This window comes from Melanotaenia boesemani, chromosome 15 (genome assembly GCF_017639745.1).
Source record: "Melanotaenia boesemani isolate fMelBoe1 chromosome 15, fMelBoe1.pri, whole genome shotgun sequence".
NCBI lineage: Eukaryota > Metazoa > Chordata > Actinopteri > Atheriniformes > Melanotaeniidae > Melanotaenia > Melanotaenia boesemani.
In genome coordinates, this window is record NC_055696.1 from 16807058 (window position 1) to 16833515 (window position 26458).

General features: G+C 36.8%; 2 protein-coding genes across 5 annotated transcripts in view; one reads left to right on the plus strand and one right to left on the minus strand.

Annotated features, from left to right (window-relative positions):
- The window catches only part of stk32a (serine/threonine kinase 32A), a 68372-nt gene extending 53978 nt beyond the window's left edge, over positions 1 to 14394 (plus strand). The window contains exons 9-13 of the mRNA XM_042009360.1: positions 29 to 145; positions 3789 to 3914; positions 5395 to 5523; positions 11693 to 11757; positions 13408 to 14394. Of these exons, the coding sequence (XP_041865294.1) occupies positions 29 to 145; positions 3789 to 3914; positions 5395 to 5523; positions 11693 to 11757; positions 13408 to 13519 (549 nt within the window). The 3' untranslated portion in view covers positions 13520 to 14394. The remainder of the gene's footprint in view (positions 1 to 28; positions 146 to 3788; positions 3915 to 5394; positions 5524 to 11692; positions 11758 to 13407) is intronic.
- A 5794-nt stretch (positions 14395 to 20188) lies between these two features.
- Positions 20189 to 26458, minus strand: part of dpysl3 (dihydropyrimidinase like 3) — a 38184-nt gene continuing 31914 nt past the window's right edge. For 2 of the 4 annotated variants that reach the window (XM_042008701.1, XM_042008699.1), the window contains exons 13-14: positions 24693 to 24846; positions 20189 to 21918 (exon numbers count right to left, since the gene is read on the minus strand). In XM_042008701.1, the coding sequence (XP_041864635.1) occupies positions 21824 to 21918; positions 24693 to 24846 (249 nt within the window). In that variant the 3' untranslated portion in view covers positions 20189 to 21823. Of the gene's footprint in view, positions 21919 to 24674; positions 24847 to 26458 lie in introns of all 4 variants that reach the window. The other 2 variants (XM_042008700.1, XM_042008698.1) reach the window with 1 other exon arrangement.

Sequence of the window (26458 nt, forward strand, 5' to 3'; positions counted from 1 at the left end):
TCTCGTCCTCCCTCCATCATCATTTCAGAGGCCATACGTGATGAGATCCAATACACCAGCTAATGAGATCCTCCAAACGTTCCACAAGGTCCACCCCAGTTACCCAGCAGCCTGGTCTTTGGAAATGAAGTCTCTTCTTAGAAAGGTAAATGAGCTGTTCATACACTATACTTAACATACTGCACACGTACAAACAGAGGTTCAACGATACATGATCCCTTTACTTTCTCACGATATTCTGAGACCCAATGGCAATTTTTGTCATAGATAATTATGCATACCCAACACCAGTATTTTGTTGCTAGTTACAGAGGTCATTTTTATTTATGCAGCTCTGCTTGTATGCTGCATGGAGGTGGAATTGTAATTACAGCAGAAATATTAAGTACGCAGTGTTCTGGAGAATCATGGCATAAATGTTAAACTGACATAAAGTGGCACTGACATGTGTGGAAACCCCTAATTAAAAAATGTCCATTCCTCAAAGTTAAGCAAGTTCAACACAACATTGCAAATTGTATGAAGTCATAGATTACACCTGTCTTATATCTTTGGCAAGACTGGTGTAAAAACAATGAATGATTAAATCAAATCAATCAACAGGATTAGTACATAGTAACGTCTATTTTTTCTATTCTATTAGTTTTTCAATTTTTGTTTGGAGTAATTTTTCCAATGTCTGCCCAAATAAATAAATAAAAAATATGAATGAATGAACTTCCAGTTCTGAGAGGTTTTTGGGGCCATCTGGCTCTGCTTTTTTGAGTATTCAGTGCAAGCTATTCTCCCGGTGGAATTTACTTTAAGGCTGCAAAACAGTTGCAAATATTCTTTGCATGAAGTTTGAACACCTATACTATTAAAAAAAAAAAAAAAACTTTATAAAGGACTAAATGTTCCATTTTCTGGTTGTTTAGATATTTATTTGAATCCAGACTCTAAACTGAATTCCTCTGTTCTTGTAAACTGCTATTTCTTACACGTATTGTAAACTGAAGATATGCTTGCCTGTAAAGCATCAGTCATTACATCTTCTTAAAGGAGAACAACGCTGCTAATAATTGGGACAAGAGACAAATCAGAGGCCTGATACGATGGGTGCATGGTTTCCACTTCTTCTTGCACACATCAGTTGATACTCTGAAAACACACATGCTCTCGCACATACTTTATCTATTACCTGTACACTCCTTAACTATGCTACCAATAACACTGTTGGGTCAACTGTGCTGAAGCTTCCCATGCAATGGAGTTGTAGAGGTGGGAATCCCCAATTTTTCTGGAGACTTATAAAAACAAACGTTCTGCTTTTGTTAGTTTTGGAACATGTGGTTTCTCTGAAATCAGATTGATTCAGGCACATGCTCAGTCAGCATGGTTAGAATATTATACTCAATCATCTGCAGAAGGACAAGTGGATTGTTGAAGACTGGTGGAAAATTCACAAAACATATCTTGCGGCTGAGTAGAGGCAGAAGCTGAAGGGCTTTAAAGCAACATTACATAACTTAGTGACCTCAGAACTCTGTGCATCAGACTCATTTTGATGGCACACTGACATTTAATAGTTACATTCTTGAAGCTGCAGCATCCCAAACTACATTTCACAACTTTCCCACTCAAGGATATCACATGACAGCCATGTTTCGCTTTACAGAAGCATGTTACATGCTAGCAACTAGATATAACATAGTGGCTTTTTTGAACATGCACCATGGCTGATTCAGCAAAGGAAGGCCAAAGGGCATTACCAGAGGAAGTGAGGAAAAGAAAGCAGGAAAGTGACATAGCAAGAGATAAGACAATAAACGTTGGTTAAGAGCTCAGAGAAGAAACAGGGTGCAAGAGAGATGCCAAATTAGCCTTCATGAGATGGAGACAAAATTTGAAGATCTGCCAAAATTCAGTAGTGCTGCTTCAAAGCTTTGACATTGTATAGTTTGGCATCCCCTCTGGTATTAAAACGTTTGCATCATGGTACTTCCCTCTTGTCCTGTTGTAAATTGTATGTTTTAATAATTTTACCCTAATTTAGTTTAAACTGTTGAGAGGAATCCTACATCTTTTAAAAAATTCTTTTAATTGAACAAACATGGCAAATATCACAACAATGTAATAATATGTGGATCCTTTTTTTGTTTTTTATAAACAGAAACAACGAAAACTGAAACATGGTTGTTCCCTTAAAACAAACGATAAATAAACAAATAAATAAATATAAAGAGAGGAAGAAAACTTGTCTTGGCAGGATGACCTTAAGGGAAATAAAATAAGCTCAGAAAGGTTGCCATTTACTGAAAAAAAACTATCAGCTACTTTATTTCCACTTTTAAAAGTAGGCAACGTCTTGAAGTAATTGAGAAATGGACGGGGTCTTATTTAGCTTCCAGTGAAGCAAAAGGTGTTGGCAAACAATTAAAGATGTAAAGGCCAGAATTTCTATTTGTTTAAAGTAAATTAATCACACTACCCCAAAATTAGCTGGTCCATGGTCATTCCCAGCATCTCAGCCATGATTCTAAACTATGTCTGCCAAAAGTTGGATAATCTGGGGCAAAAGAAAAACCATATGGCTCAAATTTCACTGGGACTGAAAACATCCATCACATCTGTCTTCTACTCCTGGGAATATTGTAGATAAAGTAGCTTAAATGTGTTGGGCACATTTAGAACTTTTACAATTCTCTCAATTGCCCCTTTTCACTCTTCTGTAAATTTTATCCCCAATTCTTGCTCCCAGTCAGGTTTACTTTAAATATATCAGTGAATGGGTGTTTTTGTACATTTGGGGTGGCAATGATTTTTGTTTTGGGATTAATTCTAAGAACTCCTCCCATGATTATTTTAAGGATGTTGAGGAGTACATAGGAAACAGAGATACTGCACAACAACAATACATGAGTTTTTGGCAACCATTTAGAAGTTAATCCTGCATAGCTGCAGAAGCACTCTATTTTATATAGGTCCTGAAAAGACCTCAGTCCTTTGTTGTACCACTGCTTAAATACAGCATTTGCAGTTTTCACCATGGGGTATCTCCAGAAGGATATTGCATATTTGACTATCTCCAGTAGAGTTCAATTTATCTTCTACTCATGCCTAGAAATCTTTAGCAGGGATGACAAACAGTTTGCATGCCACTGTAAATCTGAGCTACAAAGTCAACAGGACATTGTAAAGACACAGAAGCACTGTGGTCAGTTTTGAGATATCAACAGTCTCTTCCTGTCTCAATGAAGCCACATGCAAAGCTAAAAGATGCATTGGTGTTGTAGGTTTTTTTTTTTTTTCTTGGCAGCAATCCACTGCAGTCAAACTGTTGCATTGCTTTGTGCTCAGACTCCTTGGAGCTCATTGGCATTCCAGCTGCATGTGTATAAGTGTGTGTATAGAGAGTGACCAGGGGAATGTGTAAGTGAAAAGAGAAAGGGATACATAAAAAAAAGTATGTGAGAATGACAGGGGAGAATTTCATGCCCAATATATTAGTCCTTTTCTTATGCTTCACAACCCACTGAATTCTCCTCATCATCTTATCTGCATTTCATTTTCTCTTCCTCTCCTTCTGTGTCCTTCTTTTGCTACACTTTATGTCCAGCGCCCTGCAGCTTCTCCTGTCCCTCCTCCAGTTTCAACAAACCCAACTCTCACGTTGCTGTATCCTCATTCTCAGATGCATCCTTAAGGGCAAACACATGCTCACGTCTCCATGGGACTCTGCGCTTAACTTTTCAGGCATGTCACCTCTAGGACAGCCATTTGTACTCTAATCCCTTTCTCTCCTTTAGTTGTTGTGCATAGATGTCCAGAAGCGGATTTCCTGTCTAGCAGAGCTACAGGATCTGGACTACATGTCAGACGTCAACTGGGATGCTGTGCTTAGCAAACAGCTTCCTCCAGGCTTTATTCCCAATGTGAGTATCAGAAATAAATGAAGCTGTGTTACACAATGAATTGTTAAAATCAAAGGATGAGTGAATGGTTTTCTCCTGCCAGTCAAATCCAATTTCTCTAATCTATCATTTATTTCCTTTAAAACGAAACAATACATTGTGAGTTCCTTTATGAATAAGCCATCTGGGGATGCATCAACCAAAATATGGGCAACAGTTAGTCAATTTGTATGCAAAAGATAATACACATACTAGAAAAAAGTTTTCCTCTCTGCAGCGCCATACTTATTTCTATATGATTGCTTACATTAAGCACAAAACCAAAATCTTCTCTGCCCTCTATCATTTCCTTTCCAGTCAGATCATAAACACCACCCCCTGCTGGGCCGAGTTGGATCACCTGCTGAGCGTAAACACCAGCTTTATTTTAAAGCCGTCCACTATGCTGGCCGTATATACTGATTTGGCCGAATTGCAGCATATTTAATGCAGTATTTGAAAAAAAGCCAAATCCGCTGCCCTCCTAAAACACCCAGATGCTGTGTTTTCTGTACACAGCACACAGTACACATCACTGCATTTGTAGTGTGAGGTTGGTTGGTCCAAAAGTACTGGATGAGCGAGTTTGGTGGGAAGGTACTTGAGCACTTTTTGCGATGAATTAGAGCGGAGACAGCAAGCCAGGCTTTCTTGTCTTACATCAGTGCCTAACCTCGCAAATGTGCTTCTGGAAGAATGGTCAAATATCCCCATAAACATACTCCTAAACCTTCTGAAAAGCCTTCGCAAAGAGTTTGGCTGCAACGGGTGGGCCAACTCCATATTAAGCCCACAGATTAAGAAAGGGATGTCCCAGATGTCCCAATGCTTTTGGCAGTCTAGTGTATAAATACGACCATTCAGACTGACAGACCAGAACCAGAACAACTTTGTTACAGACAGAGAAAGCATGAAAAAGTTTGCCTGTACTGCCTTAGGTGAAGATAGTCCCTCTTTGGGATTATATCAACAGGCAAAAAATCCAGTTGCTTGGCTGGAAAGCCTGTAATGAAAGCTCACAATAAATTTGAATCAGATCAGGCAATTACCTTCAGAAAAAATTAGAACTGTGCAACATTCTATGCTCACGCACAACCAAGCCGTCCTGTATATATTAACATATGTCCATGGCTTGGAGATAAATACTAATGATAACTAACTAACTAAGCAGCAGGTATGTTCACTGGCTGGACTGACGCAGTGGAGGACAAATAAAGATGAGAGGATAAATGGGGATCTGACAGTGTCTGACTAATTATAGGCTTATCTACAATTATTTGAATTAATGTTTAAACACAGAGAGGAAACTTGCTGACCATGTTTTGTTTCCCATTTCTTTTCATTCACTATTTTTTGTACAAGCTTTTGTACTTTTACTTGTCAAATAAATGTTTCATTGTTATCATTCATTCAGAAACAACAGCCTCTTCCTTAAATGTGTGTGTATTTTTTGTCTCTAAAGAAGCGAAGACTAAACTGTGACCCTACATTTGAGCTGGAGGAAATGATCCTGGAGTCCAAACCACTCCATAAGAAAAAGAAAAGGCTTGCCAGAAAGACCAGAGACCATGGTTCGGATGGGTCCCCTCAAGTAAGGATTTTCAACCAGTTACACTTTAAACAGGAAAGATTGGAAAGGGTTTACTCCAAAACTACACATGGATCAATTTAAATATCTTGCAATAATGTAAATAACTGATAGTTGGAAATGCATATTTGACATATTTTAGCTCAAGCTTAGGAGCACATGTGATCATCAGAGGAAAGACTCTCTTTCTCTCAATTATCATTATTCTTCTTCCATTTAAAGGAGGTACAGTTGAGAAGTTTTTTTTTTTTTTTTTATGTGTCTGGAGTAAATGGCAACCTTAAAAATCTTAATTGCTATATACTAATTACTACTTAATTACTAAAATCTAATAAGTCAGTGAAGTGCCTGTGTTAGTGTTTCTAGTCCTCTGCAGATTTTTAAAAACAGACAATAAAGCGCTGAAAGGTTAGTTTTATCTTCTCAGTCAGATGACAAATGGATCAGAAATCCACATAACACACTCATAAACAGTGAAAGTGATTGTGTTTTTGCTCTGGTTCAGCAGTTGGAACAGATTAGTGCTGTTGTCATTGTTTTTATGGCCAACTGTAACTCAAAAGACCTCAAGCTATGTGTGTTTACTTGCATTTTGAGTCTAAATAAGCACTGAAAAACGTGAATGAACTGCTGCCTGTGAGAAAGATAGCAATATAATATGTTTTATGCAAGGTATTTTGAAGGAATAACTTGGAAAAATTTTATATCTTTGCAGTCCTTCCTGACAGGAGCAAACATATTGAATTCTAGGCTTCTGTCCAGATATGAATCTTCTGATATTCCCATTGAGACTGCAAAAGCTCAACTATCCAGGTTGTTATGTTTAGGTCCTTGTCCACCTTTTGTCACATTGGGGTATGTTATCAACGCTGTTCTGCTAGAAGTGAAGCAAGCTGTGGGGTTCAGACTCGTTTTGGACGATGAGAAGGCAGAGCTGGCCCAATGTGCACCATGTTTTATAGAAGCTGACAGCTGCTTGTAGAGATTTGACTTTGCGAGTATATTAGTGAACAGCTAGACAACATTCTTCCTCCTGTGTCCCTTTCAGGCACAGAGAGCATCACTTTTCTAATACAGCAATAATGATAAAAGCTTTTCAGTGAAATGTTTTTTGCGTTTATTGAGATGAATGAAGCAAGGTTCCTGGGTCAGATGAGCAGGAGCTAACATATTCACAGCTTTAGTCTTCTGAGTCTTTCTACCTTCATTTTGTTGATATGAAAATTCAAATGGCTTCTTTAAATTTGTTTTAGCGTATGACCGGGAATTTTACCAAACTGTTGGGGCCAAACAACATTTTGTAGCATCATATTTTGCAGTGTGTGGCAATCTTTATTTCTGCCAGTCAGTGGGAATACTTGCTTTACTGTCTATAAATATCAGTTTGTGTTTGTGCAAAGCTTTAACATATCCATTTACCAAGGGCCTTTGGGGCCACTTGAGATGGATGCATTCAAAAGCGAGACAAAGCAAGAAAGTGTGAAGGAGAGAGAGGAATGTCTGTGTGGCATTGCTGAAGCATATCGGATCAATACTGAATGAAAAGCGTTGCCCCAATGTTCATCCCACTCTGTTTTTTCCTCTTTACCCTGCGGCTGATCTGTATTCTTTGTGCATATTCCTGCTCCTTTCTCATTTTTCTCTTCTCCTTTCCAACCTTTCTTCCCCCACTTTGTCCTGAGACTCCTCCTAGAACATCGTCTTCATGTCACCCTCATTTCCCCTAGTGTCCTGTTCCTCATCTACTTTCCTAGCTGCTCTTTTATCTCTCTGCCTCTCCCTCCTCATATTCTGCTCTGCTCATAATGTAGCATGGAATTAGCTCAATTAAATCACTGATAATATACAGCAGAAAATTGGACTTGGGCTGAGAACAAAATAAATTGGCTCGCTGGCTTCTCACATAAAGAAACACACTGCTATAGTGGCTACTTTGCATTTTTCTATTTTTTCCCCTCCTGTTAAAACTTTTAAACCTTTAAGTAGATTTTTTTTTATGTAATGGACTTACATAAAATAATCCAAATTGGAGGTGTTGATTGAAACAAAAAAATTTTTTTTTTTTTAAACATTGAGTTATTAATAAATATCAAAAACTATGAAAACAGAGCGCTGTTGAATCCGTCATCACAAAATGGAAAGAAAATAGCATCACAACTAGAGAGAGCGGTCCACCAACAGCCACAGACCAGGCAAGGAGGGCATCAATCATAAAGAGACCAAAGGTAACTCTCAAGAAGTGGACACTGGTGTGTCTGTTCATTGGACCGCTGTAACCTGTACACACCAGATAGCTGGGTTAATGGAACAGCCATGTGGGAGACTCCTCGAATAAACAAGGGAATGGAGAGTGGTAAATAATTTGGTGTATCTCTAGTTGTGTTGTCATTGCAGAATAAGATGATGTTTATCAGCAACCTTCCGTTTGTTACTTCCAAAAATCCAAAAGTCACCTTAGTCAGCTTTGTTTGATAAACTGACATAAGAATACTCTTCTGCTTTGCAAGGTAAACTACTAATAGTCTGATGCATTTTCCTTTAACACTCTTTGGTCTGATTCTCTTCCCGTTGTATTTTGCATTGTATTGTGAAGTTGTCCTGGGAAAGTGTTAACTCTTGTTTGGAGTAGTGTCAGTTTTCTTGCCTTGGTGCTTCAAATTTGTTAGAGAATGTGTAGTTTCTACATGTTATTGTCAGTGTGTTTCCAAGTTTGTGGGTGGAGTGGTTTGCATATTTTCAAAGTGACTGCAATGAGGTTGCTTTAAATGGTTACTGATAGGTTCCTCTTAGAGTGTTTCAGTTTTTGTTTTTTTTGTTTTTCTTTAGTTGCAACATGTTAAACTACATACAGTATATGGGATTATTATTAAAGGGGCTATACAATGAAACTTCCGTTTTGGTTCATATTCACTGCACCAAAATCCTCACTGGCAATGCAGCAAGAAAAAAATGTAATTATAAATGTTAACTAATGAACATAAGGTTACATTAATGATCTAAATAGCTGCCAGCTTATATTTTTAAGAGGGTGACTCCAATTATCCTCAGAAGATAAAAAATAAAAATGGAGCATGTGTTGGCCTTTGAGTACTGAAGAAGCAATAATGCTAAATAATAATAAATAATACATTTTCTGATAATAAAAGTTAGCTTTCTGTTATGAAAACAGAAGCTCAGTAAAGGTAATGAAAAATCTCTTAATTATAATTAAACTCAGGTCAGTGATGGCCTGCTGGAAGAAACAAAAGGTTGCGTGTAGATTGTGGATGCAGTTCAGTGTGAACCACTGAATAAAAGTGCCCAATCACAGATCATTTTTAATGCAGTAACATCACCAGAATCAGTAAATAGATTTTCACACTCAATCCCCTGAAAATGCAGACAAGTGTGAGAAGATCATTTCTCAGATCCATTTTCATTTTTAAAATCATTGTTTTGAGCAAATTGTTCTCTAAAATTCATGCACATGATTGGTGTGTCATGTATGCATTGGGAAATAAATAAATAACTCCTATTTACCTACTTTACCTATTAGTAGTAGCAACAACAAGTCAGACTTAGACATGGAACTTAAGAGATGTCCCCATTAGGCTCTCATCCAGCAGAACACTCCCTGTTGGTTTGTCTCATTAAATGGAAAATTTAATCCAACATTTAGATAATTAGCTTCTAAACTGTATGTTTAAAGGTATCCAATAAAGACAGAGCAGAAAGGACAAAGAAAAACAAGTAGTGAATTGCTGACACTTAAAGCACTTATATGGTCACTGCAAGGCTCTTCATTTGGTGTTTCCTTTCTGATGTTCTTTCTCTAAACATCCGTTTATCAACATGGCCATTTTTGTGTAAGACTCAACCACTTCCGTGATCAAGGAACAGTAGTCAAGATGCAAGTAAACACATGGTGCAAACATGTTTTGTTTCACACAAAAAGAGGACATCGTCTAAAAGACAAGAAAACAGAAAAAACAGGTGTAAGTTGAAAGCTAGCAACGCATTAGCAAGAGCAGTATTACACACACGAGTACATTTTAATATCATAAAAAAAATGTCCAGTTATTAATCAGTTTATTCAAGTCAGATTAAATTAGATGCTTGCTTATCTCAACTGTCTGAGTGAACAAGGGTCTAACTTTTTGTAGCTTGGAGAAAAGAACAGGATGCAAACTAAATTTAGAGAGGAGCAATAGCGGTGCACTCTACACTGTAGCCAAAGATGTGCAAGGTTTTTATCAAATTATTAGATTGAATAGGGACAAAGATGCCCAGAGGATAATGCAGTCTGACAAGAAACCAGTTAAAAGAGATATGATACAAAGAAGATAAGATTAAAGTCAAGATCTTGTCAAGCCACTTTAATATCCTTTCAGGTAAAGAAACAGGAAAAGATAACTTTGCAAAACTTGTAAATCTTTAGCATCTAAAGCCTGGCAAGCTGAACCTGCAGAGAGGCTTTATTGCATACAACGTTCAGGCTTCTGTGCAGTAAGAAACCCTGGTCTGCAGGCTACATTAAGTTTTAAATCAATTTAAATTAATTTAAATTATGGGGTACTAGTAGAAAAGAAAAGAGCAAGTGATTCCAGGTTAAGCTTGTTAGTATTAAGGGCTGCAGATGGAAGTTAGCATAATGCTAAATCTGGTGCAGCCATCTTTTTATTTTTTACAAATAATTAATGTATTTGCATGTTGTCCTTTAAATAAATAAAAAAATGAAAAAAGAAAGAAGGTGCTTTCAGAAAAGATAAAAGAGAGATTCCTAAAGGTAGAGGAGGACACTACTGCTGCGATAGCATCGTTAAACCACCAGTGTTAACTGTCTGGAATGAGATCATATTGTGCGTAAAGATGGCCATGCTAGTGTTTAAAATGGTATATAGATGCAGTATTTAGGGGAAATTTATACAAATAGGGTGCTTTTATTATTAGATTCTGGTCTGTCTTGATATTTAAAACGTGATTTTGTCATTCAAAGAGTTACAGAGAGATCATGCATCATTCGCCTCATCCCATCCATCATGTCTTTTATGTATCACATCTATAACTCATATTTGACAAATGTTCTGCAGTTCTGCTTTTGTCCTCTGTTTCTTTGTCCTTTCAGTAGTCTACATCACAAGTACACCCTGCTCTCAAAGTCTGTGTCAGGATCTTTATGATACTTCTGTTTGTCAATCTGTCATTTTCTTGTGTGATACTACAATGATGGGGTCCCAAAAGTCCACAGCTTACCTGCAATCCAAATGGAGGCAAAGCAAAGAGTAGCTTTAGATGTCTTAACTTTCTATCACTCATGTATGCAAAATGATTAAATTCCCTTATGTTTTCCACTTTGCTGTTATCACCATCCACATGCATGATTTTGTAGTTTTGAGGGCCAGTTTGAGCCTCCTTCTTGGAGAGGAATTAGCCATGTGCTCATGTTGGAATTACTTTTGATCTTTTTGGGAATGAGGGCCGCATGTCCGTAGATGTTTTAATACAGGATTAGTAGGTTTTATAAAGTCTAAAAGACTGCGAAGGAAGTTTTGACATTTGTTAAGGGTTAATATTGGAATTTGACTCTCATTAGCTGAGCTATAAAAGGAAAGGAAATAGTTTTTGTTCTAATGTTCATGCACCTCTTGTAGTTCCTTTTCTGTGACAAAGTACAATCTTATAATGATAATGAATCTCTAAAATCCCTCTCCTTGCTAGAGTGAAAAAGCCTCTGACTACTTGTCATAGTACTACGCTAGTGTGAGGACAGCCCAGTGTGACAGAGCCTGAGGTACTCATGTAATGAAGACAGCCAAATATGTAAAGCAGGTGGTGACATCTGAGCATAAGTGTCCTCCAAAGTTAGGTCAGTTCTCTCAACTGGCATCTTATTAAAGGAGGATAAACTGATGTGATGATGAATGCAGTGGGTACAGAACATCCTGCGTTATTTTGTACGTGTGACCTATTTATCCCATTAATTTGCAATGTACTATCATTTTTTTAATGAAACTACATATAATAATGAACTATCAGTCACATCAAAACAATGTAATTAGTTCATAAATGCAGAAAAACGATGATTATGACAGGTCCTGATTTGGTCATTCCTTTTTTTTTTCCTTCCAAATGCAAGCGGTAATTTGTAATTTGTTAAGTTTCTTATCTTTGTCCTTTTTTGTTTTTCCTCCAGAATGGGCAGTTACAACAGCGGCTGGATAATGTCCAGAGAGACTTCATTGTCTTCAATAGAGAAAAGTAAGGAAGTTCCTTGACCTACAACTTCTCCAACATGACATAAATGCATTACTGTAATGCTACAAAAACACCAAGTGTCAGTGTTGTCAAATAAACTAAAAGCATCTGTCACAGAACAGCATTTTTCCTTAATTAAATATTTAGAAGTTCATTTGTTAAGATAGGAAATAGAATTGTTTAAGTTATTTGATGGCAACAAAACAGGCTCATTAAGGTGACTATACCCCCTGAAATCTGTCTACTGTAGGACATCCATGTATTCTAATGACATACCAAATAAATACTTACATTTATAAATATAAGTTTAATTAATGGTGATTAAGATTTTAAACCCATTAAACCAACTAACTAATTCAATTTCAATTTTACAAACTATTATGAAATAGAAGGAAATAGTTAAAAAAAAAAAAAGACAACTCATGCCCCCAATGCAAATCTTTTTGGGGCTTATATCCATGGCAACAAGAGAAGTGAAGTGACTGACATCAGCTAGAGATTTCTGACTGTACATGGTCCTTTTCACTGGGACATGTCAGATTCTTGGCATCTGATTTTCTTTTTTCTCCTGTCCCTCTCCAGACTCTGCTACATAAATTATTGTCAGGACATAGTGACAGTTTTACTTAATATGACAAATACCCAGACAGCAAAAATGATTTGGCCCAGAACTCGCACAAGTTCTGGCCATAATCCACATAACAGATCCAGGATGTCTTTTTTTAAAACAAACCAATACTGGTGCAGATCTGTTCTTCCAACAGCAGCCCAGAGCTGTACTAACCCTGAATGATTGTGTCATACTCTCCAAAGTTTATCCTTGGACCACATCCAACCTAGATCTGGTCTAAGTCTGGTCCAGGTCTGGAATGTGGGCCAGATCCCATTTGGATGTGAATTGGGCTAGATAATTTTTAATCGGAATTTAGATCAATATTTGGGTTACCAAAGTCTACCTTAAAGAAGGATCCTTGTAGTATCTGAATCATTGATTTGGCATAATAAATAATGAAATTATGCTGTAATGATGCTAAAAGCTAAATTAAATTAGCAAAATAGTTCATACACAGTGTCATTTGATAAACATGGCTACTTATGTCAGGTAAGCTAAAGGTAAAATGGCTAATTAAGACAGTACAATTATTATGTAAAAATGTGAAAACAAACACAACTCTGGGGGAGTGGTGGCCTAGTTGTTAAATGATCTTGGGCCATGTTTAGCTCCCTGTTCTGGCAAAAGTTAACCATTGTGGGCACCTAAGAAGGTGCTCCCCAACTACTCCCCAAGCATAATAATATGACAGCCTGCTGCTCCTAGTGCAATTATGTTGTGTTGAAATCCAAGAAAGTCCCAGTTGAAAATAAATAAGTGTGAATTATTAAAACAAAAACAGTGTAAAAAGATTAGATGTTACCAAAGTTACCAATGAACTTACCTAATGCTTACCAATTAGTCAAAACCAATACTGTTGGTTTACACTTAACAATAACTGTCAAAATATTCAATTAACAATTAACATTACAAAAATACGCTATTTGAAATTTGAGGTGAATTCATCTAAAGACTGATTCTGTTTTCTACTAAGCCGTATTTTTATGCTTCATTTACTAAAGTCTGTTCAAAATGAGTAAGATTTGTTCTCTAATCAACAGGTCAAGAAAAGCAGTGGTGGACTCGTCCGAGCTAACCGTGAGTGAGAAGAATAAGGCCATAGAAGATGGACAAAACAACAACGTTGAGCCAGCTGCCTATTTATCAGGATAAGCTTCTTGAATCCAGATCCTCACCTCATTATTTGCACCTGCCTACAGCTTGTAGTTCAGCAAATTACGTCCAGAAATCTACAGTTCTATCAGCACATGCACTCACAGCTGGTTGTCTATGTTATTGCACTCCTAAGTAGTGTGTACAAACACAAAAGCAGCACTGTATGTACTTGTGCATCACAATCTATTCACAAAAGCTGCATTGTTGAGAAATCCAGAGCTGTGAAATGGACCCCTGGAGCAGTAGCCATGTCAGAGAAGTTTTTTGCTTTGCTGTCACCAAAAGGATTGACTTTCAGCTGTGTTACACATGTCATCCTCCTTTATATTACTCTGGTGCTTTTTTGTCTGCCTAGCCTCTACTCTGGGCAGCATGCTGAATTGAAAAAAAAAAAGCCAGATCTTTGCCAAAAAGAAGAAAAAGGCATACCTGCAGAGCTGAGTCTAAAATCTGAATGTGGTGACACCAACTTTTGAGAATAGAAACTGCTTTTAAAAATGGTTACTTAGGAGAGTTCTCTAGAGTAGCTGACAATGGAAACTAAAGGGTGATAACATCTACATAATATAGTGTGCATGGCAGAAGTACAAACATTATTTCTTGAAAAGTTGTAAGGTTTTCTAAAATGCTATAAAAACTTTAATCCAATTTGTTGATTTTTTTTTAACCTTTTAAACAGACAAGTCCAAAGAAGCAACTGTCAGTGTTTTTAATGAGGAACATCATTGTATTTGGAAAAATATAAACAAATTTAAAATTTGATTCCAGCAAACTAAAAAAATGTTTAAATTAAGGCAAAGAAAAACAACTGAGTTTATATAATATAGACGCAACACAACTCTAGAAGATTTATACAAACTAACCTGCTGATTGTACAATGTGAGGGTGTCAAGATTGGGTGTAAAAGAAGCATATGCTAAAAGTTTAGTCTTTTCCAAACTAGATGAATTTTGGATCAACATCTGTCAATCTTTGTTCAAATCTTCAGGAAGATCTGAAAAATATTTATAAGGCAAAAAAATACAGTAAATAATTAGGTCTTTTAACTTCCACAGTGTACAATGAAAAGACTGAGTATAAGGAAATCTCTGTAGGCCAAGGACAAAGTCAACTGTTTATATGTGGAGACCTTTAAGTCCTTGGGTGGTACTGCATGAGGGCCTCCATGCAGCTATAGTTGTCATGCCATCATGATAAATATAGCCATGTTGGCTCAAGAGTACCAAAGAAAAGTATTTTCACTCAGCACAGTTTGCAGCCGTTTCCAAAAATGGAACCTCAAACCTTATCATCCAAGGAGGAAGCCATATACTGTATCATCATACAGTATATGGCTGAAATTTATTTTTCTCTGGACTTGTCTTATCAGTATAGAGTTGAATCAATTAAATTACAGAGTCAAATTTGCATAGCATTTTATAAAATTTCCCAAATTTTATGAAAATGTAGTTTGTCCAAATAATAAAACAGTTGTTTCATTAGATAAATAAATCAAGGCCTGTTTTTTTCTTAAAAAACAAAACAAAAACAATAACCAGACATGTATCTAAGACTGAATTAATAGAGCTGAATTTAACTATAAGCTTGAGCATGAATGGCTCACTTTATCATATCAGATACATGGTTGTAGTGATCACTATGCTTAGCTTTGCTAGTTAAGCTAACAATGATGGTTAGGCATGTAACATTTGGTATTTTAGTATCAGATTTGGGTAAAGGTTCTCTTGGAAGTTGTCTTAATTTGTGGAAGGTTTAGGTTTAGGAGTTTTTAATGCAGCTACAAAACCAATGGGTGTAAAATCAGTTCTGATTCCCATTCTTGACTTTGAAAGTTTACATGCAGCTGTTTATTAAAGGCTACAAGATGTAGAACATATCAATAGTCAAACTAAGTACATGAACGTTTTGATCAAATTTTGACAAACTCCTTGATATTTTAGACAAACCTTTGCCTCAGTCTGTAAATGGCCAAATGGGATGTTAAATAAAAAAGGTAGATGTTTATGTCCTGCACTAAACCTCGCTTTGCACATGCTTCTTCATTAATTGTAGCAATTATGCACAGAGACAAAAAAAAAAAAAGAAAATTTAAAGCTGTGAGTGAATACTTTGCCCTTTAGGGATGGTTTTATAGATGTGGATTAAGCAGACTCCTTGACAAGATTACATTTTTAGTTATTGAAAATTTGTTTTAGTCAAATTTGTTAATGTCCCTCCTCTTTTGTGTTGGATACAACTACTTATATTTAGTATTGTGCCATTAGATGAGACAAGTATTTGCAATTGTCTGCAAAAGCAATGCTATGGTATTCCACAGTTTTCTAAATTTCCACACCAAACAATTGACTGCAAGGCAAAGCAACACCCCTTAATCTTCCTATGAGATAAAACTTGTTCAAAACCACATTTGGAAAAAAAAACAACACACCTCTGAAGCTTGCAGAGGGATGCCTTATCTGATGTAGACAACAAAACTAAATCCTGTACGTGTACATATTAAAAACCTGAGCTCTTTTCCACAGTTAGTAAAATTTGTGATTTCTACAAATGTCTCATTGTTCTACTGACCCACAATATGAATCACTCCTCTTAAGCATAGTATCTCTTGTAATTACATTTAAGCTATACTTCACTATCTAAATTAATTAGTGTTGGCACTTTTCTATTAATAATTGGTACAATGTTTTGACTTACCTTTGTGTTGTTATTGTTGTCACTGATGTAATTTAGCAGATCCAAAGGTGGTTTCCTGTGCAGGTCTGGGGAATAGTTAAAGGGAGTGGGCTGATTGTTGGTATACCTGGTGTAAATAATTTGTGGGAACATATTTTGTTCCAATACAACCTAACATAAGTACACACTATGGCAGTGGTTCCCAACCAAGGGGGTCCCCCAAAGAGCACGGAGGGTCCTGAGGCTTTGAACATTAAGAGCCTTTGTGATTAATGTCTACAAAGGGGGTCCCTGAGGAAAATAGGTTGGGAAACATTGCACTAGGGTGCATTTACTACATCAAATTAATGATTGGTAATCTTCTGGTGGGGCATGTTACAAGGTTAAAAAATATTATCTAGGCAAGGTAATACTTTTTTTTTTCAAAAATAAATATCTATCTCAAAGAATAATGCTGTCTTGGAACAGAATTGTCAAACACCTGTGAATCTGACTCCTGTTTAGCTTTTGTTTTTCTTTGTCACTGTGAGTTTACTGTAATCAAATGTGTTGGAGCTGAAACCATTAAGGTGTGCCTTAAATAATAATTTTCTTTTTCTGAACCAATGTGGCTGTGAATTGTGCTTTCTTTCAGTGTTTTTATTTCTGAATTATCCCACTTAATTATTATAATTATGAGGGAAATTGAACAAATTAGAAAGTGCATTGACTGTTCTCCACCTACCTTAATGTAATGCTGCCCTCTAGAGTCAAATGACTAGTATTACTACAAGTCACTGACAGGAAGATTACATTACCCATTACTGTGTACCAAAAAACAGTGGCTTAGTCAAAAAGATGAGCATTTAAGATATATGTTTAGTACAGCACATTGAGAATCAGACAGGAAAAAAATGACCCATACTTTATCTACAGTTTGTACATTGAAGACTACTTCTCTAGGTCATCTAGAGGGTATTGTCCCTTCTCTCCTCCACAGCAGACTGAGCTGAGGCAGCACTTTTCCACATTAGTGGCTGAATGGTAAGAGGGATTTTCAGCTGATAAATGCTGTTGTATCCTGTTGGACATAACAAGATATGCAGCAAACCTTGGCATATCATAGAAGTATTAAAATATATTTACAGTTATCTATACACTCAAAGATTTACAACATTCCTAAGTAAAGAAAGGAAGGAAGTGGATGGACTAAAACTAATATTAAATACAGTTAGAGATGGAGTCACTGTTATCTCTCTGTGGTATTATGCAGTGTTTACTCACCATTTTACAATCCATTTTGGGCCTTTCCTCCATTATACTGGTGGAACTTGCAGTGAGGTTGGGGTGTGTCTAATCCATCACAAGTAGAGAGAGCTCGGTGAGATTCAAGCATCCTGGGAAGCAAGATTTCTACAGTTCTGTGAACTGGAGCATTCCGCCTCCCTGTGTGCAATTTTCTTTTAATTTCCCTTTAGTTGCACCTCCTTTTTACAGACTTTAGATTAATAAAATTCTTTGCAATGGAAGTAGTAGAAAATCACTTTAATGTTAGTAGGAATTTTACTAACAGGGGTTTAACTGTGGAGGACCAGCAGAAAATGATGTTTTGGGTTAACATCTTTCCTTGCAGTACATTATATAACTGAGAGTTTTTTGTTTTCTCTTTTTTTTTTTTTTTTTTTTTTTTTGGCGTTATGAATCATTAATAGTAAATAGGATCGCATTTAACCAGTGTAAAATATTACAAATAATGATAATAATAATAATAATAATTGTGTATGTTTTATTTCTACTGTTGTTGACTGTTGTCAAGAAAACAACATAAGCTAATGATACATGCTAATAGTTAGCTACATTGGCAAACTGTTCTTGAAACCCAGACAAACGCCTGCACTATCCGTTAAACTTTTAATTTAGCTGAAATAAAGACATACATTCCTATGATAGAATGGCAGGAAGAAAGCACAAAGGGAAAGATAAGGCTGTACACACACCAAAAAATGACTACAGAAGTGGTTAAAGACAAAATGAAGCAAAAGACTCAAGCCCAAACGAAACTAAAAAGACTGGTAAATAAGACTCAGTGAGAGAGAGAGACAGGGTCACTGTGGTTTAGGTGTAGGAGGGAGTATCCAATCTTTAAAGGGTTGGTGGTTTTATTCCCACATCCTCCAGTCCACATAATGAAGTGTTCTTGGCCAAGACACTGAACATCTATTGTTAGAGTTATATGACACTTTTCGAGACGAATTGAAAAGAGAATCAGATGAAGTAGATTTTATCTAGTTTACTTAAATGCTGTTCTGTCATAAGAGCTAATTGTACATAACCGTGTCACAGTCACCTGGTGGTTATTAAATGTTGCATGCCAGGGATTAGGGAGAGAAAATACACTGCTGGGAACGAATCAAACTTACCTTTGAAATTTCATTGACAAAGAGTGGAGTCTCTGTGTGTTTAGGACTGTACTGGTTTAGGTACTATGATATTTATATAATTACATATAAGTACAGGACGTCCACTGGCCTAGTTTTAGAAGCAGACCATGCTTCTGATCTCAGCTTGCTTCCTATGCAAGTCCCTCTTTTGTAGCAATGCATGTCACACTGACCTGAGCTTCTGTCTGTGATGCCGATGGAAGGACCCAGGGAGGATAGGATTGGTAAATCAGCAAAAGGTTTTATCATTTACCTTATGCAAGATGACATTTGCTTTCTTTGTCTGGAAATCATTAGTGCATCATCTGAAATCCAAAGGCTTCATGGTGTCATTTTTAAGCATAGTAATATAAATGTGAAACGTGTCTCTTTGTTTATTTAGTGTCAGAATACTCAGTTTTGTGACTGAGTGACCTTCACAGGGTCTAAAGGAGAAAGAATGTGGACAACAAAGAGCCCACATTCCTGTTGCATAGCCAAGATTTCCATGACAACAAGGAGCTCTCAGCCAGATAAGGATAACTGACGACAGGACGAGTGAGACTATAATAACTGATTTTTAATTTCAAGTCATGACTGTGCAGAATGTGGATGATCAAGCTTGAGTTGACTAAAAAAATGAATGAAACATACTGCCATTTAGACAACAAAAGATATTAAATTTATATGAAGTTGTGCAGAATTTGAAAATTACTTGTTTTTTTTTTTTTAACTCCTAGCTTCTAAAGTTTCAAACACAAGGATTTTGTTAAGTTTCTATCATGGCAGGTGGAGTTATTTGCAGTTAGATGATGTGATAAAAATTTGTGGTTTAACATTATTTATGTCCATCTTATGATGCTAAAATTGTGAAAGTAGTAACTAAGGACAAACTCCATGAAAACCATAGAAAATCAGCAATACCAACAAAGGTAGGATTTGTTCATCATTACCTTATATTTTCATTGTGTAAGACATATTTTGGCCAAATTGTGATATCTCTACTCGTCTAACACTGCTGATTCACTATTGATACTTGCCTATAAAGCCTTAAAATATGACTAAGTCAGATGTGCTATTAGGCTAATGATATTTTTGCATGATAGAGGTTGAGGGAAGATTTTTGTTCACATTGGGCAGTAACACTCTGCTGGTATTTTGGGTTCTAACTCTACAACAACAGTAATATGATGAGTTAAAAGGAAGTTATATGTTTTTACTTCAAGTCCAGGTCCCTTCTTTAGGTTCAGCTTAAGATATTTGTAGTTACAGTTTTTCAATAAAATGGAAGCTAGATTTATAAAAACAGCCTGAATCTTTACTTATTTTGGGATATATTACTGTAAAGCTTATCTAGCCTGATTTATCTTAGTACCTGGGGTAAGCTATAATGACCATATTTTTATAAATATAAATTTAAGATGTAATACAAGCGATGAAACCCCATTCATCTTGGATCATTTACACTATGTTATTGTTATTAGAAAATTGTGCTGGCTTTAAAAAAGATATATTTCTTAGGCTATTTTCTTTATGTTTACACCAGACTTCATGGTGTATGTCTTGAGGTGCAACAGATATAAAACAAGACACGTCAGTTGCAACTCATGTTTATTCAGGAAACAAATTCAAACTTCCACACCTTATGTTTGACCTGCCATCTCTGGGTCTTGATACAACAGTAAAAAAAAAACATAAAAACAGTAATAAAGGTTGTCAACATAAATACATCAAACCACCACTCAGTCTGCCAAATAAAAACAGGGTCTCTTTCCAACATTCCCCCACAAGGGGGCAACAACAGAACAAGAACAGCTTCCTTTACTGCACTATAATCCTCTGCCTTATCAGGAAACAGCAGACACATAAAAAGCTCTAATGCACCCCCCCCCCCACCCCGACTCAACATGATCAGTATTAGGCACGCTTATTTTCACGGCTGATGTTGGGTACACTGATTGTTTTATTAGAAGGTTGTGCTGCAGTGACAAGAGAATGATGGTTTTCCTCTTGTCCTCATATGAGAGCCCAGTAGGTTAGGAATGAGAAAGTAAAGCTGGAGGTCACTTAAAGCGCTTTTATCTGAAAGCAGGTTTTTGTTATTTTTTAAACATGTCATTGCATCTAATCTTAGGTACCCCGAGCTATAAAGCTCTTCATTACAAGTTATAGTTGCGCTAACAAGGGATGGTTAATTCTTTCTTTTTGTGATCAGGTTCTCATTTTTTTGTCTGCCATGATGCTTTTAGGATTATAGGAGCAGCCAGTACAATAGAAGCAAATGCAAAGGATGGTTTTTTTTGCAATGTTTTTCTTAAGGGGCAATGATGAAGTGCAGGAAATATAAACTGACATAAACCTTTTGGGAATAAAGAATAGTAAAATCCTTCTCATACTTCCTCTTTCTAATCTTTTGTCTCCACTTGTCTTAAGCAGACGTGTCTTATCTTCTTTATTTTTTTTCTTTAAAACATCAATAATCAGAACAGTATATCATGGAAATGGTACTCATCAAACACCTCAGAGGTGGAGGCGGAAAAGGATCACGGATCACGTCGCCCATGTCAATGTGGCCCATGCAGGTCCATGTCCAACAGCCCTCCCACTCTCGGATTTGATAAATACATTTTGCTTGGTCCAGTAAACCCAAACAGGCTGCAACAACATCATTCACAAAGCTACATTACATCTACCATATATACAATGCCACCTAGAGCTAATCAATGGAACTGTATGATAATACCTGGCTAACGCAGGAGCTAGTGTTATGTTTTGCTGACTATGGAGTAAAGCAGGCTACTGAAAAAAGGGGGTGACATTGAAAGCCAAACAGGATAAAGAACAATAGCATCATTCAGAGAAATCGTTATCCATTTTCCTTTGAGAACATAGTTTGCTTTCTTTCTTGGTTTAATGTGATGATGCAAAGATTTACTCATGTATTCCTACACGATCAAAGTACCAAGAAGAAGATGTTTTAGATGCGGTGTAATGTGCTTTAGTGGTGATTCCTGACCACTTCAACTCTCCCAAGGAAAAAGGATACAATTCTCATCCGAGCATAGTAGCATTGTGACAGGTAAGGCATGAGGATTCAGTGTTTTGCTTCTTAAAATTTGAACTAATCATGGTCCCCTGCATCTCCTCCATCCCTCCCCGTTTCCCTCCCACCCACAATCTTGCACTCTGACTGTTTTATTATGGGAGCGTCTCCTTGTCTTCCTGCTGTTTAGCTGAGAGACGTGATGTTGGAACGGCCACCGGGGGGCACTACAATACGACGGCCAGCAGGCCTGATGGGGACTTCATCTGGGGTGGGGGGACCTGGGTAGAGAGGAGGAGAGAAAGATTAAAAAAAAAAAAAAAAAAAAAAGTGTTCCATGGGAAGCGATCAGAAAATTAACAGAAAAAAAAATTAGGTTGAGTTTTTCTCAATGGAGAGGAATTCTATTCCTTGGATGAAGGCCAGTTTGCCTCATGATGCCAGTTTCTGCCATGTTTTTCCACCCTATCTGACTTTAATGAAACACATTTTTTAAAAGCACAAGTTTCTGCCTCTATAGTCAACAAATGTGACAGAAGAAATCCTCATGCCAGTTTAACAAAAGGTCAATTTTCTCTTTTCAAAAATGTCTGTTACAACAAAACAAACAGGAAGTGACACTGATGCAGTACTTGATCACTAGTTCTGCACTGTGCCTCATATACTAGGACAATTTTCTTACTCAAACCAAGTTCTCTCTACTGTAGCAAAGGCTACAGTAGAAATACAGCATGCTTTAATTAATGGAAAATTAATTCAAAAGGGTATTTATATTGTGATAAAAGAGGGCCATAAAATAAGGATTTTGTACCCCTCTCTTGAAACTAATGTCAGTAATTTTGCCCAACAGATAATAGCTCTCATACCATCAAATCACACATCTAATTATCACTGAACACTCATGTAATTAATTTCCAAGCACTGAAGGTTTTTAAAGACATCTTAATCTATGACATCTGGCAAGTGTCACTAAATTGACATGAAGTGTAAATTATAGCAGACTGCTGTATGGGAGCTGCTGAAATGTTAACAAAAGATGTTCAAGTTTGACATAAAGAATTGTGTTTCCAAAGGATAAGCCAGGTCGTCTGCTAAAACAAATGATTACTAAGCATATAAACCCAAAGTGGAATGATGTCAGCCTATGATGCATTGCATTTACTCAAACAACCCTTCCCATCTCCTTCCAGACAAGTAAACCCACTCTGCAGGAGGTAACCTTGGAAAACTAAAACAGACAGGACTCTCATTCTCAGAGTATGCAAACATATGTGTGTATGCAAGAATGTACAAGCACATAACTATTACAAAGCCTGGGAAAAATTAAAAGCAGCCTTACTCCCCTCAAAAATACATGTACTCAAATTTGGAAATTCTTTCCAGCAAAGGTCACTTTTTTTTCCTTCAGTGAAGTATTGCATCAGCTACTCTTGTAAAGACAGGTCGCTCAATATTGCCAAAGGCCAAAGCCTGTTTTACACACTTTAAACTGAGTTATCACCAATGAAAATGACTACCTGTATTAACAAAGACTGGTAGTACAGTGAACACAGCAGTGGTCTGGTCTGATTTAAGGGTTCATATGGACTTATTTAGTTATCACAGAGGACAGAATTAACAGTGACTGCTGTGTCTGACAGTACGACAGTGGAAACACTGAGTATCAGCTCCATTTTACCACATATATTAATTATCACTGTTTACTGAAGTAACAAATATAACTCTAACCTAATCTTACATATGGGCACAATCAGACTGTCACTCTGCAGCCCTGCAGAATGGAACAGATGTCTAACAAAAATACTATTGTGATCTCTCACATTAGTTAGGCCTTCCTAACAGACCGTGTCCAGATGCTTGGACTGAAATCACTACGTTGAAAGGCTTAAGCCAAAACTCATCCAGCATGACTTTCAATAAGAGCAACTGTCAGAAAAACTTTTACTGTTTTTACTGAAGTTCAGTACATGAAAGAAGTTGTACCTAAAGGTCAAAGTGTCCAAAAACAGCTATCAAAAGGATTTGGTTTGGGAGTTGTAAGGTTTTGTATAGGAGGTCATTATTTAAAGGAGGTCTAAGACACATTTTTTAGAGATGATTAAAGAGAATGACTCATTTCACTAAGTGAGGAAACTCAAACAATGGCAGTAATTTTTTAAGTAGAGTAAAAACACATTTTCCACATATACTCCCTGACCAGTGAGTGTACATTATCCATAAACAGCATCAGTCAAGTTTGGACACTTTCAACTGGTTCTGTATTTATATTGTTGAGCATAAACAAAACTTGCTGAGTGAACCTGATGAGATTCTTTTATTTGGTTTTGATGGAGAGCAAACAGCCCAAAATCCCAAATAGGTGTTCAGTTAATCTGCTGAATGCAGGGACAATTGCATTATGTATCATTCAGATCCTTTTCATCTTCATCAAACCATCAATTAAGGAATGAGGTCATCCTACAAGAAAACACTACTATCAGGATAGAAATGTTACACTGTAAGATAACAGTGATCATTCAGAACAGCTTAAATGACCCCAGTGGTGTCAAACTGTGCCAGCAAAATATCCTAAACAGCATAACACAGTCCTTATATTCTGGAGGGGTCAAAGGCTCAGGTTTTTACCTGTTTGTAAGCCACTCATTAGTCCTAAATTTCCTAAATTTTATCTGATGTATATGGTAAATGTACAGTACTCTTTGATTATATTTTAGGAAGGTTATTTTACTTGATGTCAAACTATTTAAACGCAGTTAAAAAAATGGAAAAATGGAAAATAATTATTTTATGATAAGCTGTGATTTTTGGCAGACCAAAGCATGCCATGCAGAGCACATCACAAATTACTTAAAGGATGAGACAAGTCAGTTCATCTTATGGTGAATGGCTGAAAATATATCCTTTATAAAAAGCAAAACATGCTAAAAAAAAAATCCCATGACTTCACAACATGAAGAGGAGACTAAAGGGGTGTTAAATGGTGGAGCAAACAATGGGTAATACAGGGATGGTTGTTCTATTAAGAAACTGGGCTCACCGCATAGTGCAGGGTTACCTGCTAGACTAAATCCAGACTGATGCAGGTTTCTGACAGGCTGTTTGGTGGGAGAAGTGCGTGCCGATGCCGAAGGGGTGCCACCACGGGACATGGAGAATTCGGACACTGGGCCATCGTACATTCCCCTGGGCACTGCCCTCAGGACTGCCAGCTAGAGATGATGAGGAAAGAAAAAAAAGAGCATAGAAAAATGTATTTTATAAGAGATGATTAAATATAATCAAGCCTACACATGCTAGATATTACATAGCTGCAAAGTGCGATTGCTAATGTCTAAATCAAAAATACATTGCTTGGATAATTTCCTTTAAAGAAACACTTCCAGATGTCCAAGTTCACACACAAAAAAACCCTCACAAACAAATAGAAATGCATTATCAAACCCTTTTATAGGTTAGAGCAGAAAAGGCACAAATAACAGTTTTATCTGCAGTTTTAAATTGAGCAAAAACTGCACAGCAAGTGAACAAGCCATCGTCAGTACGTCTGTCAGTGCCGTGACTCAGTGGAATCTTGGAAGCTCTGTCAAGAGTTAAAAAGAGACATCTGTGAACCAAGAAAGCAAAACAGTAACTGCTACCAAGATAAACAGCACACTGTTACTAGAGCTCCATTTTCTCATCAGCAGCCAGCTGCAAATTAAGAAATTGTGGGGAAATGAGATTTCTAGAGCCAGAAGATAGATGCCAAGAGAGTAGAAAGTGGGGATCTGTGTGCTGGTTAAAAGGGACCATTTCTCATGCTTTGAATTTAGCTTTTAGCAGCTGGAAATTTTCCTTTTTTTCATTTCTTCTTCCTGAGGTGGTATAAGTACTTAACTTTGGACATACTGTAGCTGTCTGAGGTTTGACTTTTGTGGTCCTCAAGAATTACAATAAGTGCATAGTAATATTTAATTTAACTAAAAACATTCGTTTGTTCTTTTTAATACTTTGTTGCATTTTTTTTAAATTATGATCAACACCTCACACTGTTACTTCTTTTCTAAAATGTTCACCAGTCTTCCACCAGTTTCAATTTGCTTAATCAGACAGAAAAGTGACAACAGAAGACAGATACTCTAAAATATGCACACTAGATATGGAGCTTCCTCCAGCAACTTCCTGGAGTCTTGCAGTCAACATGTGGCTGCTAAGCAACAAGCAAGCCATTGTCCAGGAAAGTTACTTTCAACACCCCCAGCTTCCTAAATGGCTTTTCCTGTGATACAAGCAACATTCCAAAATGGCTTTTGGAACTCTGTGTCATTCAAGATGATAGTTAATTGGGACACTTTTTTTTTTACTTTAACAGTGATAGAAATTCTTTCTGTGTAAGGACAAATGTGTTTTAAAGATTTATCCAGAGCAAAACTCACTGATTTTATTAAAAAAATATAATAACAAAGCTTCAAATACCTGCAATGTATGGACCTTATCTTGTACAACCTGCCTCGTGGCTGAACTGTGGAAAGTGATGTCAGACTTAAAGTATCTCTCCCACATCCCACATAACTGTCTCATCCTTCTGTCCTTAATCCTAACCTCTACTACAATACAAACCCTCATATTTCACTAAATTTTAAGGTCTCAACTCCTCCATTCTACCCTCTGTAATCTGAATACATTGCAGACATCCCTTGTGGAATTCCATGCACCAAATATTATTTCTCCCATCATATTTGCTTCTATTTATGCGAAACCTTTGGTGTTATGAGGTCACTGCAACATATTCTAGCAATGCATTTTCTACTTGCATGAACATTAGGTGCAGAAAAGTTTGTT